Below are 18,054 nucleotides of genomic sequence, written 5' to 3'. Positions count from 1 at the left end.
CACTATTGGACGGAGCGGCACATTCGGCTTATGAATTTTTGGAGTAGGGTATACCAGGGGAATGCTTTCTGTTGTTGGGTATAAATCTTTATATTGCTCCTCAGTGATCTTTTTCTCTTTCTTAAGCTCTGAAAGCATACCTACTAACATGACTAATTTGCGCTTAAATCTAGGGTCTTTATCAAGTTTTTCATAGGTCTTTTCATCATCGAGTAATGATTGCACTTTCTTTTCATAGTCCTCTTTGTCCATGATTACAACTTACAGCGCGACCCTTGTCAGTTCCCATAATCAATATCTCGTCATTTTTCGCTAGATCTTTAAGCGCTTTACGGTGATCTTTTATATTTGATTTAGGGAATTTCGCTGCTTTTGGGGCTCTTTTGATGATATCACGAGCTCTAGAACTATTGATAGGACATTTGATGTTCAAACTAGGTGGTGTCAATCCTTCATCGCGACATCTCAATGTATGTACACCAAATGGTTCCTATGGCGCGAGATTTTCCTGGCGTTGTTTTCGTAGTCACGTGCGGTTTTGACGTTGGTTTATCCATATATAGTCCGTAAATATGAAGAGATTCATCAGGAATACAATATTTAGATTTCAAAGTAAAATTCCAATAAAAAAAATCACGGCTTTTAGATGGATTTTAGTTCATCCTAAGGACAAGGTAGCTACGGACGACAAAACGGGCGTCATTTATGAATTTCCTTGCCACTATTGCCAAAAAACATATGTAGGTGAGACGGGCCGCCGGTTCGGTACTCGAAAAAAAAAGCACAGAGTTGAAATATGATTGCTCAAAACTTCACCAGAGCGACACGTAAGGACTCACAGTCGATTGAAATGAAAGCACCAATTGCCGAACACGCCAGTAAAGAAAATCATATCATAAACTGGGACAATCCAAAAATTCTTGCTATGGACGACACCAAAAACACCAGATGGATAAGGGAGTCGATCTGGATTCAGTGAAAATCACAGCCAAGTGTGAAAGAGAACCTAATGAACGGCGACGATGGGGCCTACCAACTGAGTCACGTTTATGACCAATTGATTCAGAGGGTGTCATCATATTCCGATGACGTTATACCATCCAACAAAGGATCGATTGGCATACACCATTGATAAAGGCAACAGACTGGATTGCCGGAACTGTCTGGAAAACGTGAGTTTTTTATTGGAATTTTACAAAGAAAAACGTTGAAATCTGAATAATTATCTTATTGTAATAATTATATTGATGTCGTGCTTTAGATGCAGTTAGATCCTCCATGACCTGCGGGACATACGCATTCGTACGAGGTATCCTGGTTATTAGAAACCTGCTACATGGGTTGTTTACTGAAACGTCGAAAAAGAATGAATTTGATAGCATAGTCGCCGGCCATGCAAACCATAACTTACCATTGGTATAAATATGCTCTGACTTGTGCCACAATGATTATGATTGTGATTATGATTAATATGCAAAGAAATCTTAATTATGTGGAGAGTGTGATTTGCCATTTTTACCCTTTACGCTATTGCTATTAAATACTAAGCATTCAATATGACTCACCTTTATAGATATGTAATCCTCCTGCTTTAGTAAATATTGCCGGTCCTACTGAAGTTACTGCATTAGGATTGTATCTATTCGCCTTAGCTAGCCTAGTTAAACCCCAGTCGGACCAGTAGATGTCATTTTATAAATACCAATATCAAAAGGATGAATATCAACACTCGTGACAGTAGCAATAACTCTCCTGGATTGTCCGTTCAGGTCTGCAACTTCTATACGATTTAGAGCCGCATCACACCAGTACATCAAATTTCCTGGGAACAACATATTATTTATATATATACGTCTAGCCCTTTTCTTTTGTTCTATTATCCATTGTATTTCTTTTGTTCAAAGTCTGATCAACTGTCGATTATATCAGGTCAAGATAATCTTGGTCAGGTCCAGATAATCTTGGTCAGGTCAAAATAATCTTGGTCAGTTCAAGATAATCTTGGACAGGTTGATAAATTTTGAACAAGAGAAATACATGTTCGTATTTAAAAACACTATCTGGCCTTATTATGAATTATTTATTATGAATGGGTCCTTTTTTCAAAATTTTCTCATTTTTTTTTGGAAAGCAGCCAAATTTTTCCTTAATCTAGCCAAAATTTTCCCAAAATTTGTAAAAACTAAGACAATTTTGGTTAAATTCAGCCGAAAATTTTGACTTTTGGTATATCAATGGGTCCAAATTTCTTGAAAAATTGGTATATTTATGGGTCCACTTCCAAAATCTCAGCGGCACGTCCCTACCAAAACCAAACTTGAGTACCCCCCGGGTTGATGCAGTGACGAATCAGACGTTCGCGTTGAAGTAAATTTGAGCAAGAAATCCAATCGATATTTCTGACGTTGCCGTTGCAGTTGAAGTAAATTTTCAAACTTCATTTCACAAACTCTCTAATAACGACCCATGGTCGTCAATGTGTGTGTATGTAGGTTTTTATACGTCAACGATACGATCGCACGTCTGTTTGAACTGCGTCTTTATGCACTAGTATACTTAAACGTAGGCCTATAATTACTTCGATTGAAAACGATATCCGAACTTAAACCAATTTGCCATCAAATTAATACTATATCGAATATCAAATCTCACGTTCGTGTTTTGTAAACGTTTAGAGAGATTGCGAAATTTACGTGAAACGTGACACGGGAACGCCAACGGCAAGCTACATTAGTCGAAAATCGGTTAGTATGCCCTCTAGAGGGTGAAATCTATTGTGAATTGGTCAATCGTGGAATTACCGTAAGGCGATTACGTTGCGGTTGGTATCAAAAAATGACGTTCCAAAATGACAAAAAACGCATTATAAAATGCAGAAAAATGTTATGTTTATCATGTTATGAAGCGAATCAAAGTATCCTAATAGAACACGTAGAGTCCGACATGTAATAAATCCATTTTGGGGGTTAAAATTTGATCGCGTATAGACAAGAAGTGAGCAAATTTCGTCCAAAAATCAGCTTGCGAAGAGGTGTTTTAGGTAAGATCGTGTCGTGTTACGGCATAAATGCGGTATAATTGTCTGTTTGGGACGGGGAACAGAAGTTTGTGCAACGCTATTTTCGCCTTGCTTTTTCGTTGTGCATTAAACAGCTGTCAAAGTGTTTTGTTTATGCGGATACTATTCAGCAAACACCAAAATGTTTTTAAAACATGATAATGCATGTGTTTTTGGTTTTGGTTAAAACATATTGATAACATTGCGTTTACACGTAGTCTTGGTTCAGACTCTATGCGGCTATCACGAACATACTAGGAACGACGAGCGTTAGGACCAACACAAACTGGCTGTGCAGGAGGCTAATTTGGATGTGAACGGGACTATGGCGTTCTACCGCAAAATGCAGAAATCCGTAACCCGTATGGCGTTTGCCGTGAACGCGTCTTCGCAATCTCTCTACTGTACTCGTACTTACGCCCGCGTGGGCCGGGATTATAAGTACATCCGCTGTGCAAACAAAAGTTCAGTTGAGTAAGTCGATCTGAAGTCAATTGACCTGTATATAAACTGGTACACTCGTCATCTCAGGAACATGGATATAATTACTTTGAGAAGTAAAGCGGTCAAGCAAGAACAATGCTAAACAATTAAAGCCAATGTGTGATTTGCCTAAAGAATAGATTCCTATTCAAATGTTATAGTTTCACTGATCACAACGTCCCCTTTTAATTTCGAGCCAAACAAATGAGTTTAAAAGACAATTGCTATTTCATTCCAACGTATTATGGCTTTAAAGCACTTCAGGCTTAGTCTTTCACATGATATTTTAGTACACCAGTTGGGCATTACAATCATGCAAAAAGTAGAAATTCAACAAAAATTGAAGGCGTTGCTGTGGAACAAATCACACATTATGGCTTTAAAGGGACATATAGCGTACTATGACAAGTTATACCTGGGAAATCAATTGCCAAGCCATTAGGATAATGTAGACCTGAGTTTATAAGAGTTGTTCTCGCACTTCCGTCCATGTTTGCTCGTTCAATCTTTGGACTTGTTCCCCAGTCAGTCCAAAAGAAGCGGCTGTTGACGGAAATGAAAATGCATATACTTAATAGGATACCCATGCATAAATAGCTATTGCCTCGCAATTTGTACAGAAACAAAATGCATTTTTTCTGATCAACGAGTTAACCCAACGGACAGACTGAAAGAGAGTGGAATTATAGGAAGGAGAGCAAGGTAGGAAGACTAAGCGATGACGAAGAGAAAGGAGGGAGATGAGCGGAATAAAGAGTGTAACATAACAGAGGAGAAGGATGGTGTGGAATCTTATTTATAGATAACATTTGCAACATTTAATGTATTGCCTCGAAGTTTCCGAAGATAAATTGTGTGAGTCGATTCCAGGAGTCAATTCGTCGGCTGTATTCCATAGTGGCGTATAGTGATTTTTGGTCAGTTTTTTGAAAATTGGCACATATGTTTTTAATGATGTTCTCTTTCATTTTTTCTAAGTCTCATCAGTCATAATTAGCTAATTAATTAGTAATTAATTAATTAAATGTGGCGTATAGTTACAAAGTGACATTTTTGTATTCCATAGTGCCGTATCGACCATACGCCACTTTTTATACACATTTTATAATTATGAAATATCGGCAAAAATGAAAAACATCGTATGTCATAGTGGCGTACGCGTATCGGACCTATACGCCACTATGGAATACGAACGACGAAAAGTAACGCCATAGGGATTACACGGCGACCGAGGTGGCGTACGGTAACGTAAGTTTAGGGTATTGCGTTTTGTTCGTTTTCCATAGTGACGTATAGTTTTATTGTCAGTTTGCCAGCAATAGTATGTATTTATTTCTTTTGAAAAATATATAACAATAAAATCTATTTAGTTTACTACAGAAATTTCACATCATTTACAAAATATAATGAATGTCTGATTTACACAACTCGATTTTAAATTGGCATTTCTTCAAACCCGATTTTCTCGAAAAGTTGTTTATTCGCGGCGCCCCACTATACGCCACTATGGAATACGGACGACGAATTGTGACGTCTATAACAATTTCGTTGCAATAAACAAAAATCTTGTTTGAGGGCTTATGACGATTGTTATCAACGTGGATCGTTTTATTACACTCTTTTTACCTTTCTACAGTTCCGGAAACAGCTCAAAGTAAAATTTAGGCAGATTTACCTTTGTTGTACGTTTATCACTATTGCCCTTGGCTCATCCAAGTTTTGGTATATGATCACTTGACGAAAGTTACCGTCCATATTAACTCTCTCAATTTTATTGCTACCAGTATCTGTCCAGAACACCCGTCTGTTCACTGTGTCTAATGCAATCCCGTCTGGAACTAAATAATGCATTGAGAAGTATATACTGTTCAAATGTTTCTTTTTCAATATTTAACAGCAATTTGCCATTTTTTTAATTGAAATTTAGGTCAGTCGTAATTAAAAGGTCGTTTTAAAATGTAATTTTAAATGTAAAATATTGAAAAAAAAATATGTCAAACCTCAGCGGAATCAAATAAATCGGCAACTTGCTAGCAAGAAGGAACAGAACACATCAGCGACCCCGTTTTTAAAAGATATTTATGTATTTGCAATTACATTCAGACAAAATTTCATTATTCAAAATGTAAAACTATTTTCATACAGTACAATACCAATAACAAACCTGACAAGCCTGAAAGTACAACCTGTTGGTTTGTTCCATCAAGAGATGCCCTGTTTATTGTATTAGCAGTTACATCTGTCCAATAAACCTCTTGTTCTACTGGATCATAATCAACAGCTACTGGACGTTGAACGCTTTGTAGAGGAATTTCAACCAGTTGCAGTGTTCTCATCAGCCCTGAAAAAATCTTCGCCGAGTCAAGGTCGGCCACAATAATGATATCATCTGAAATTTTGAGAACAATTTTTTCAAGTACTTCGTTTATCCGTTGTAGCAAGTGTGTATGAATGCTGAATATTTTTGAACTGAAAACGGGATAATGATGATAATACACAATGGATTATAAACATATCAAAAAAAGTAACTAACCCCCCTTAAATAATGACCATTATTAAAAAACAGGTGATTGTATTACAAATCTGTAAAATGCGTTAGAAGCAGAATTTATTTCTGCACATTTTGACACCTCATTTGTAGCAATTGACTAAATATTGACGTCACAGTGTACATTTAATTCAATGTAGCCCAAGATTTGAAAGTTGCAGTAAATTCTATTGATTTTGCATTCAGTGTAATGGAAGGAAACCTGTGTAATGATATCTGTGTGTTTTTGTATTGTAAAAATTTGTATGTAAGTGCAACTTTCAAATCTGGACCTCACTACATTAAATTGACCGGTATTTTATTGTTTTGTAGACTATCGTATCAAATGAGGTGTTTAAATGCGCAGAAATAAATTCTGCTTCCAACGCATTTTACAGATTTGTAATACAATAGCCCCTTTTTGAATAATGGCCATTATTTAAGGGGGTTTAGTTACTTTTTTTTGAGATGTTTAGTTTAATTGAATACAAAAACAACATAAAAGATTATCCGGACATAGAATTAGTTTCATTTTCTGAAGAATGGCCCAATAATATAAATCAGAGACACATGAATAAAAGGGATTATCAAAGAAAATAGATTTGGAATACAAATATTAAATGAGACTGAAGAATATCAAAAAAATGGGGGGAATTGAAATTGACAAGTGAAAAATAGCAGGCAAGCAAGTAGCAAAGATCAAGAATGATTCGGAAAGTGCCATGGATAGCTAAATTGAAAACAAAGTGAAATAAATAACAAAGATAATTAAAGTAAATAAATAATTAGACATTTATAGAATATAGATATGAAATAAATAAAATGAATAAATAGATAAATAAATAATTCAAAAACAAAACAAAAAACAAAAACAGAACACCAAAAGTTAAAAAATGGATTCAACGACAAAAAAAAGGAAAACATTCAAGCAGCTCTGATAAAAGAGTTGCATGAATGACATCAATAGCGATACAAAGAGAACAAATCAACATGCTATGTTGTGCACATTAAAATGATTTACCTTCGAAACAACGAACACCAGCATCTTCAGCATGGCCACAATCGTGAACTCCCCATCCGCCATGATCACAGTCAGACAGGCTTCTTTCTGATCTACCGCAACGAACATTATCAAGCCATATCTGTCCAGATCCTTGCCCAAACGTAGCACTTCCAATTGCTCGAGCATCACTATATGGAAGTTCAAGTTGACGGCACACTGCTCTGGCATCATAAGGACTCCAACTGTCATCGCACACTGTACCCCAAACGTTGTCATGAAGTATTTCCACTCTACCTTCGTTGCTATTACTTCCCCCGACTATTCGAATTGCTTAAAAATGAAGATACATTTTTATTGTAATTATTATTTTGACATGTTACATGTCGTGATTTGCGATGGAAAATGTTGAAAATAAGGCAGGCTATCGTCGAGACAAAGGAGCACTATCCAGCTTGGAACCGAGACTAGCAATGTGTACACATGTTTTGAACGCCGCATAAACGCACAGTCCACACAGCACGTATGGAACATAGCAATCTCTCTCATATACTCGAATGGATCCTGTATATTGTTCAACATCATCATTCATTTCTGGAATTTTACTTGAATATGACTTACAATCGAAACAACGAACACCAGCATCTTCAGCATGGCGACAATTGTGAACTCCCCATCCGCCATGATCACAGTCAGACAGACTTCTTTCTGAACTACCGCAACGAACATCATCAAGCCATATCTGTCCAGATCCTTGCCCAAACGCAGCACCTCCAATTGCTCGAGCATCACTATATGGAAGTTCAAGTTGACGGCACACTGCTCTGGCATCATAAGGACTCCAACTGTCATCGCACACTGTACCCCAAACGTTGTCATGAAGTATTTCTACTCTACCTTCGTTGCTATTACTTCCCCCGACTATTCGAATTGCTTAAAAATGAAGATAAATTTTTTTGTAATAATCATTTGATGTCGTGCTTTGCGATGGGAAATGTTGAAAATAAGGCGGGCTATCGTCGAGCAAAAATGTCACAATGTAGAAGTTGTTGGTTTGTGAATAAGCCTTCAGTGCTAATCTTATATTATCAAATACGTATTTCAAGTGGATCTCAATTATGTTTTCAGACATATATTAATCAGCCCATCTGTCTCCCTTACCTTGAAGAAAAGTATCCTGTAAAAGAGTTCCAAATGTTTTTTCCCAGAAACATTAATATAAAGTACACGTATATGCCCATGTTGTGCACATTAAAATGATTTACCTTCGGAACAATGAACACCAGCATCTTCAGCATGGCCACAATTGTGAACTCCCCATCCGCCATGATCACAGTCAGACAGGCTGCTTTCTGAGCTACCGCAACGAACATCATCAGCCATATCTGTCCAGATCCTTGCCCAAACGCAGCACCTCCAATTGCTCGAGCACCACTATATGGAAGGCCAAGTTGACGACACACTGCTCTGGCATCAAATCCACTCCAACTGTCATCGCACACTGTACCCCAAACGTTGTCATGAAGTATTTCTACTCTACCTTCGTTGCTATTACTTCCCCGACTATTCGAATTGCTTAAAAATGAAGATAAATTTTTTTGTAATAATCATTTGATGTCGTGCTTTGCGATGGGAAATGTTGAAAATAAGGCGGGCTATCGTCGAGCAAAAATGTCACAATGTAAAAGTTATTAATCAGCCCATCTGTCTCCCTTACCTTGAAGAAAAGTATCCTGTAAAAGAGTTCCAAATGTTTTTTGCCAGAAACATTAATATAAAGTACACGTATATGCCCATGTTGTGCACATTAAAATGATTTACCTTCGGAACAATGAACACCAGCATCTTCAGCATGGCCACAATTGTGAACTCCCCATCCGCCATGATCACAGTCAGACAGGCTGCTTTCTGAGCTACCGCAACGAACATCATCAAGCCATATCTGTCCAGATCCTTGCCCAAACGCAGCACCTCCAATTGCTTGAGCACCACTATATGGAAGTTCAAGTTGACTGCACACTGCTTTTGCATCATTAGGACTCCAACTGTCATCGCACACTGTACCCCAAACGTTGTCATGAAGTATTTCCACTCTACCTTCGTTGCTATTACTTCCCCCGACTATTCGTATTGCTTTAAAATGAAGATAAATTTTAATTGTAATAATTATTTTGAGATAGGAAATGTTGAAAATAAGGCGAGCTATCGTCGAGACAAAGGAGCACTATCCAGCTTAGAACCGAGAATAGCAATGTGTATAGGCCTACACATGTTTTGAACACCACATAGAACGCACGGTCCATGCAGCACGTTTGGAACATTGCAATCTCTCTAGTATACTCGAATGACTCCTGTATATTGTTCAACATCATCATTCATTTCTTGAATTTTACTTGAATATGACTTACAATCGAAACAATGAACACCAGCATCTTCAGCATGGCCACAATCGTGAACTCCCCATCCGCCATGATCACAGTCAGACAGGCTGCTTTCTGAACTACCGCAACGAACATCATCAAGCCATATCTGTCCAGATCCTTGCCCAAACGCAGCACCTCCAATTGCTTGAGCACCACTATATGGAAGTTCAAGTTGACTGCACACTGCTTTTGCATCATTAGGACTCCAACTGTTATCGCACACTGTACCCCAAACGTTGTTATAGAGTATTTCTACTCTACCTTCGTTGCTATTACTTCCCCCGACTATTCGAATTAGAATTGCTTAACAATGAAGATGAATAATTATTTTATTGTAATAATAATTTTGATGTCGTGCTTTAGATGCAGTTAGATCCTCCACAACCTGCGGGACATAATGATCTCTTTAATTTTTGTCTGAGAAGCGAAATTATATATAATTTTATAATATAATTGTATAATTTGTATTGTTACAGTCTGTATTGCCTCATTTGTGTGGGCCAAAATTAAAAGAGGACATACCTGTCTGACGGTATCTGACCGCGAAAACTAACCTTTTGTGGTTGCATAATTCCCATTGTGTTTATTTGTTCTTGTGCAGGATGCGTATCCCCATTCTTTCTTATATTATACCGGGGAAACGATTAAGCATCAAAATGATCTCCTACACTTGTGTACTTGCGTAATATTTGTTTGATTTGTTTGTGTGTATTGTATACCACGACTGCTAACATTAGACCCAGGTTTAACATAATCTCCGTTTATCAGTGGGAGCTGGTAGCCTAATGGATAAGGCGTCCGTCTAGAGATTGGAAGGTCGTGGGTCGTGGGTCCGATTCCCATGCTGGCACATTCCCTTGCTTTCTTTTTTTTCAAGTTGGGTTGTGTGCCGGTCGGGGTTTGTGTTTATTTGTTGTCATGTTTAATTGTAACACTTTGGGCTGGTAAACTGTTCATTCTTTCTTATTATACTTATTATATATATTCAGTTTGCTCTTGTAGCGAGCAATCGTTCCCCATTGTGTTTATTTGTTCTTGTGCATGATGCATATCCCCATTACCTACTTTCTTACCATTGTAGCTTATATTTAAATTTAAAGTGTCCCTTCACCTATATAGTAGGATATAATTATCAGGATTTATTATTATTTCTTTAAATGGCTATTCGTCAAACATGTTACAACCTTGCGTGACTGTTTCTTGTGTGGTGGTTTCTGTTGTGCAGGTTTCCGTCGCTTCATCGCTGCCATCATAGCAATCTGCCAAATCATCACACACCCACGCTATATCCACACAACCGCCATTTACACATTGAAACTGAGTAACTGCGTCACATTCACATTCGTATTCATCGCTGTTGTCATGGCAGTCAGCAAAAGTATCACACATATATTCGTGATATACGCATTTAGTACCATCAGCGCAGGCAAATTCGTATGGAGCGCAGGCCACTATAAAAGACAATACAGAATAGAGGAACATAAAATTGATAAGACATTTACATGGAACAAATAGGATAGTTTTAAATATGACACTAACAACGCCATTATTATTTATTTGAACAAGTAAAAGATTTTATATGTAAGCACAACAAACTCAATACATTAGCTGATTTAATTAGGCGATGCCTCGAATGAATTCCGAAAAAAAGCTCGCGAGCAAACTTAAGGCCTATAAATATCAAAAATATCACACTAAAAGACACAATTACGTGCCTAATTTTAACATTTCTGAAGGAAAAAATATTGCTTTATATTTGTCAGAGAAAAATTAATTTCTTAGCAAAAAGATGTATCTCTGAATTGTACTGATTTTAACATGTACAATAGTATCGATCGACTTTTAGCGCGACTATGCATAACAATAGAACTGTTGACCGTTCTGACTGTAAACAGAAAATGCATTTAACTGAATGACGCCAAATTCTCAGCAGAAAAACAGATACATTCAAAATAGTTATACATTGGTAAAAAAGTAGCGAACAAACCTTGTGCTAGAGTAGTTCTGGACTGTATTGCAAGTAGCACAACAGTTGCTACCAACACTAGTCCTGCATCACACATCAGGTGCATTCTCAGTCGCCTTTATTATCATTCATATAAATGTTGCACTACCTGTAAAATAACAATCAAAAATGAACTTATTTTTTTGTACTTGCGATAAATGTATGTATTAATATTCTCATCATTTTTGTTTTATCTCCAGTTCATTGCAAAATTGACCTACCCTCAAAATTCATAGAAATGTCATATTCTCCTGATTCTAAAATTATTTTTGTGGCAATGTAATCTTATCCTTTTAAGCATCGCTGAAAGTAGGGTACTCAAGCAGCTGCAGGAGCTGAAACCCAGCAAAGCACCTGATCCAGACGGCTTATAGCCTCGGTTCCTGAAGATGGTGACAGTAGAGTTAACACCAATGCTGACTGATGTATATCAGGCCTCAATCAACAAAGGGTCGTTTTATCTTTTCAGTTTTCGTGAGTCTATTGTTCAGATACAAAAACGCAAGGGATTTAGTAAGTTTACTGTAATCTGACTTCATTGTTAACTTTGAAGTACCAATCAGCTTATTTCAATAGAGGTGGATGCTGTAAGGCTGGAGAGGCAAGATTATGGAACACTCGTGTTTTTAATGGTCTAGTGCCCTCTCGTCTTTGATTTTGTTAAATTGATATGACAAAATCCAATCCGAATGAAAAGGTACACTTTTTTCTGTAAAAACGTTGAAAATAAGCCCTTAAGGTCCGCTTATGAGCCAGTCGCACCCCCAATAAATCCTGGCTACGGGCCTGTGCAGGGCCGCAGTGTCGCCCGTCCCTCGTATCAATGTCTATCTCCCTGTTTTGCTTCCTCCCCCCCCTCCGAAAGATCAGTCTCTCCGCTCCCTCCCCGGTCCCTTTCTCTCCTCTCGAGTTCTCATTCTAGTCTTTCCGTTTCTCCATCTGCTCTCTATCTTCCTCACTTGTTCAGTATCAAATTATCCCTCTTTGCAAAATGTATCAGTATGATCCATGACTGAAAATAAGCTCTGCAAAAATAAACATTTTTTGTTTGTTTTTGTTTGTTTTATTTCTTCTTTAACCTGGGACACTCAATCAGTTGAAAACACAATTAATCATCTGTTCTTCCTTGAGGCCCAGGATAAAATAAACCCGAGTCTTGCATTTTGGCCCAACCAATTATCAGATTAGCTTGCCATTGTTACGAATGAATAGAATAAATTATCTTTGCTCCAATGGAATTCTTTTGTATTGCATTTCAATATAAAACATGATTACCAAATCGCCACTTGCACGCGCCTCATTGGGAGATAAACTCCTCAACAAAAGTTTGGAAAGTTTTTTCAAGCATCTGTATCTCCAATTATTTGTGACATATTCATATCGTGTTGCATATCAATGGATAGCTACAATACTCCCCTTTACAATGACACGCCATTTGAAACAATAACATTTTTCACGGCTGAGTACACGCCTTGTGAATGTGGTGGGGTCGCAAACAGAATTTGCCAAATTGGCCATTATTCTGAGCTCAAACAACGCTAGCTACCTCAATAGCGGGTGGAAAAACCGCAGGCAGCCACAATAGTCACCTCATGCTGCTAACCGACCTGGTTACACGTTACCGTGGGATGGCATTCCATTCTTCAAAAAGGATTCGTCGCAGGTCATTCAATGAGGTTGCATGGGCTTCTCTGGCACGCACAGCACGATCAAGCTGGTCCCACAAGTGTTCAATCGGGTTGAGGTCTGGCCCCGGGTCTGGCCTGATCGCAGACCATTTTGTCTCTACTCCCATATTATGTAGGTAGTCGTTGACTACCGTGGCTATGTGGGGCGAGCTGTGTCATCTTGGAGGATTGCATTAGGTCCCAGATTATGAAGATATGGGGTTGCAGCTTGCAGCACAGAATAATGGTCAATTTGGCAAATTCTTTTTGAGACCCCACTGCATACACAAGGCGTGTACTCAGGCGTGAAGAATGTTATTGTTTCAAATGGGGTGTCATTGTAAAGGGGAGTATTGTAGCTATCCGTTGATATGCAAAACGATATGAATACGCTACAAATAATTTGAGATACAGAGGCTTGAAAAAACTTTCCTCAAACTTTTGTTGAGGAGTTTATTCGGCTATTTCAGATCCTCGTTTCATCGCCAATATGAAAGACTTTTGCTTATAACTTGGCAACATGGTTAGTATATATTTCAATGCTAGACTATTTTTACGAGTCACTCACGCCTAGGCGTAAGTTCATATACACCAACGCAAGTCAATTGAAGCCGTACAACTTACCGCGAATTTAGGACCGTAAAATTTAGACTCTTCTTTTGTCTAGCACCCAAGCTCTCATCTCAAGGTTTCATGTCAGAAATTAACATAACTTACCAAAACGAAAACTGAAATTCACTTGCTTCAAATTATTAGTAACTAACAAAAGGCTAGAATAAAAGATTGGTCACACCTGGGAGTCTACCATTTCAGAATAACAATGACTAACGAAAACGGATACAGATACGGAAACAGAAACTGAACAGATAAAACGACGGAAAGCCTTAAGGCTTCGTACCAAAGCAATGGATAGAGGCCAACGTGTGTGGGATTTATAAAAAAAAATGGTCCGAAGACCGAGGCCAGCAACTACCGGCCGATATCATTGACCAGAGCGGTATGTAAAGTGCTTGAACATAGTCCACTCTCATGTGATGAAACATCTGGAGCGTTATGATGTATTGGTAGGAAACCAACATGGCTTTAGGTCAAAGCACCCCTCTGAGACACAATTGATTCTAACAACAGATGACATAGCCAGGAGCCTGAGAAAGGTGAAACCATCCACATGGCAATACCGGACTTTTGCCAAAGCTTTTGACAAAGTGCCCCACGAGAAGTTGATAGGAAAGTCAGAGCACTTGAATAAGGGGTTCCATCCTCCAGTGGATTCGCCACTTCTTAAAGGATGGGTACAAGTACTCCTTCCCACGAGCATGATCACGGGAGTGGAACAGGCTGGGACCAAAGAAGCAAAGTCAACAGAACCCTTCAAAAATAGAATTAACAAGATGGTCTTGAAAGAAAATGCCTTGACGGCTGTGTAAAAAGATCCTGGAAAAAACACCTGGGGAGGCAATATTGATATCTTGTATCGACTGGTCACGTTAACAACAACACCATACTAATCACATTTCGAAGTAGTTATCAGTGACTTTTCGGGCATTTAAACAATTTTAGATAATTTGTCATAAACGCTTTGTTTATACTTAAGAACGTAGCAGCAGACCCGAGTCAACATAGATATTATGCGCACTGTATTAAAATCAAGGTCATTTAATATGGTTATTAACAAGGTTGTCGTCTGTGTAGACGAAAAGATCGTTGTAGCAATAAAAACATGTATGCAGTTTCGTTGGTAGATTTACCACTAATTTTTATTATTTCCTTCATTACATTTTAACACTGCATAACTTTGATCATAAGAATCCTAAGAACCACTTACCTTTTTGCTACTCACACAACTAAAAAGTGAAAAGAAAATATTATAAAAGCAACTCCAACTCAAGCAGCACGAACTGGTGTAGAGGTGGTTTTCACTATAGCACCACAGATATATCTGTGATAGCACAAGGCCCTGTCTGTAATAGCTGCCCTATAACCGGTTTACAAATTATGCATTATGATAGTGTATACATATGACACCTGGCAGCTATATTGCAGATAGGGCTTTCTTGAAGTAACCCGTCGAAATTATTACGACTACACTACTTAAGGGCTGACTAAGTATTGTTGGTCGAAGCAGCCAAAAAGATAGATTTTCATTATCTAAATCAATATATTATTGAAAAATAACACTTTGATGTTTTGCAGAAGATTATTCTACAAATCATGTACTTTGAAAACTTGTTTGATTTATTGTTGTTAATGAGTTATGTACGTTTTTCAAAAGTGTTGTTGTTTCAGCCCTCTTTATAACATAACCCCGGAACATAACTCAAGAACCACAGGACCTATAAAAGTATATCTGCGATATTTGAATTCTTCTACACGCTCGCTATGTAATGATCAATGCAATTTTCGCCAAAGCTCACTACCATTCGCAAGATGCTGTGAACTACCAAATCGCAGCAGTTTAAAAAAAGTTACTAACCTTAACAAAGCAACAATCAGAATATTGAATTAGTATTTCCTGTAGTTATATGCAAAATATTGTACGAAGTGCAATCGATAATTTATTTCCTTGTTTATGGTTCACTGGATCTAAAGAAATAACATACCAGAGTTATTACTAATGGTCTTCTTCAGTATCATATCCACTTTGGTATGCTACTTAGGCCAGTCAAAGTATGAAATCACCCACCACTTATATTTCAGAAAATTATACTTAATAACACATCGAGAGTCCCCGAAAATCCCCGTAGTGGAACAGTGCCTAATTTGCATAAATCCAAAATGGCCACTTATGCAGTGGGTGAAATTTCAAAAAATGAAAGATTTGACCAATTTAGAAAATTCTCCCCCTGCATAAGCGGCCATTTTGTATTTTAATAATTTGTCATAAAATTTTTTATTATATCGTGAATTTCAAAAAATGAAAATTATTTGATATCAGGAAGACATTCTTCGTATTTAGAATGCAATTCGATATGTCTGATGTGCTCTCATGTCCCACAAAAATACTGTCGAAACGCTTAAAACGCTCAATCCATATCCATGTATGACAAATACCATGAATATGACCTTGTGAAGTGGTAAAGCAGTATACAGACTTTTATTGTACGTACAATATTGTATGTACAATATGTACGTTATTTAATCTATTGCCATTCTATTTCCAGTAATGTTTAAGTTCTAACGAATGTTTGATGACGTAAAATCGATAATATATTTCTGCTAGATATTGTATGTAACATATTATCGATTTTTCGTCATCAAACATTCGTTAGAACTTAAACATTACTGGAAATAGAATGGCAATAGATTAAATAACGTACATATTGTGCATACAATGTTGCACGTCTAATACTCGGAGTCTGAATACGACTTAATTGTGTTTACTTATTGATTATTGACCCAGCACCTGAAATGAGAATTGCCTCCTCTCTAAACTGAGAAGTTAACTGCCCTGAGAAAAACAAAACAAATTTAACTTGATAATTTTAATTTGATGTCACTTAACATCCAGAATGGTACAACATTATTGTGCAAAGTGTAAAGATAATAAAAATGAAGCAAACATCAAAATAATGTCAAAAAAGATGGTCAGAAAAGGTGGTCAGGTTATGAAAACACCATAGCGGCTCGGATAGTCGCCGATTGAAACCACTGACTATGGCTTTTTGCCCTCACCAATATGGTAGAAGGTCAGTGAGTACAATACCAATTCTTGGTATTGATTCTTTTGTACTTCATGCATTTGCATGTCTTCTGGAGAACGATTTGAACTTTTTTGCCACCTTGCATAACCTTTGACCCATGATTTCATCCGATTCTGAGGTTATACATTTCTCAAACAAATTATTGCCCCATTTCGTTTGCCGAGAGGAGTAATTTGAGACAAGTTGCGATTGAATCGGAGTATTTTGAAAATTTGGCCTCTGTGCATGAGATATTTGACATTTGACCTTGGCTAGTTTACTCTAGGCCTATAACAACTGATTCTAGTGCAGAATGCAAATGTACTTTTTTTTATTACAAGCAATGGGATAGGAACAATTTGAGGTAGGCTATCAACATGATAGAACAAATTTTAAATTTTGGTCCCATTATGATTTTCGAACCCTCGTGGGAAGCATAGGGGCATAGGGAAAAATGGAACCAATTCTAGTTTTATCATTTGAGGTGTAAGGATGCAAAAAAACATTGGTTCCACTAATGTAGCAAAACTAGATGCGAACTCAAAATCACCCGATAGCGCCTGTAGGCCTACTATAAACAGGGTTGGCCTACATGTGTATGGTCATTACGTATCTAGAACAAGAACAAACTAGAGCTGCTGTGGCTTAGAAGTCACGATTATTGTATGGAATATGTGAATTCTCGCTATTCATAATAAGGGCGCCGCCAGCGGTTTGCGATGTAATCGTGATGTATCATGGGAAGAGGTCACATCCAAGTCCGCGCAATTCAGTATCGAAGTTACGTAATGTTACTATGTCAACGGGATCACGCGCTAGAGTAATGAACTACGATCGAAATGATCACCACATAAAGTATATGGCACTCGAAGGCATACCAAAGTAGTGTGATCCGGTAACCAAGAGAATTACGTAACCACTTCGATGCTGAATACGAATATTACCATGCTATTACATAGGAACACGTGACAATATTTTTTAGTTTGTCAAAATAAAGGTGTTACACGCGAATCGATACTCAATAATACTTAATAATGTGATTTGAAATGTGCACAATTAATTTTTTCTCTATCGATTTGCGTGTAATACCGTTATATTGACAAACTAAAAATATTGTCACGTGTTCCTATGTAATAGCATGGTAATATTCGTATTGCGCGGACTTGGATGTCGACCTTTTCCATGATACATCACGATTACATCGCAAAATC

The 18,054-nt window shown here is 37.6% G+C and overlaps 1 protein-coding gene across 1 annotated transcript in view; it reads right to left on the bottom strand.

Annotated features, from left to right (window-relative positions):
* Window positions 1-15,083, bottom strand: part of LOC140159535 (scavenger receptor cysteine-rich domain-containing protein DMBT1-like) — a 39,439-nt gene extending 24,356 nt beyond the window's left edge. The window contains 14 exon segments of the mRNA XM_072183024.1: window positions 1,566-1,822; window positions 3,957-4,084; window positions 5,217-5,379; window positions 5,706-5,930; window positions 7,090-7,401; window positions 7,690-8,001; window positions 8,334-8,447; window positions 8,450-8,643; window positions 8,786-8,801; window positions 8,890-9,201; window positions 9,477-9,794; window positions 10,676-10,942; window positions 11,479-11,605; window positions 14,989-15,083. Of these exon segments, the coding sequence (XP_072039125.1) occupies window positions 1,662-1,822; window positions 3,957-4,084; window positions 5,217-5,379; window positions 5,706-5,930; window positions 7,090-7,401; window positions 7,690-8,001; window positions 8,334-8,447; window positions 8,450-8,643; window positions 8,786-8,801; window positions 8,890-9,201; window positions 9,477-9,794; window positions 10,676-10,942; window positions 11,479-11,563 (2,607 nt within the window). The 5' untranslated portion in view covers window positions 11,564-11,605; window positions 14,989-15,083 and the 3' untranslated portion in view covers window positions 1,566-1,661.
* Between the last annotated feature and the right edge of the window lie 2,971 nt (window positions 15,084-18,054).

The sequence above is a fragment of the Amphiura filiformis genome, chromosome 8 (assembly GCF_039555335.1).
Source record: "Amphiura filiformis chromosome 8, Afil_fr2py, whole genome shotgun sequence".
NCBI lineage: Eukaryota > Metazoa > Echinodermata > Ophiuroidea > Amphilepidida > Amphiuridae > Amphiura > Amphiura filiformis.
Note: the sequence above shows the minus strand (reverse complement) of the source record. Positions and strands in the feature narration are given on the sequence as shown.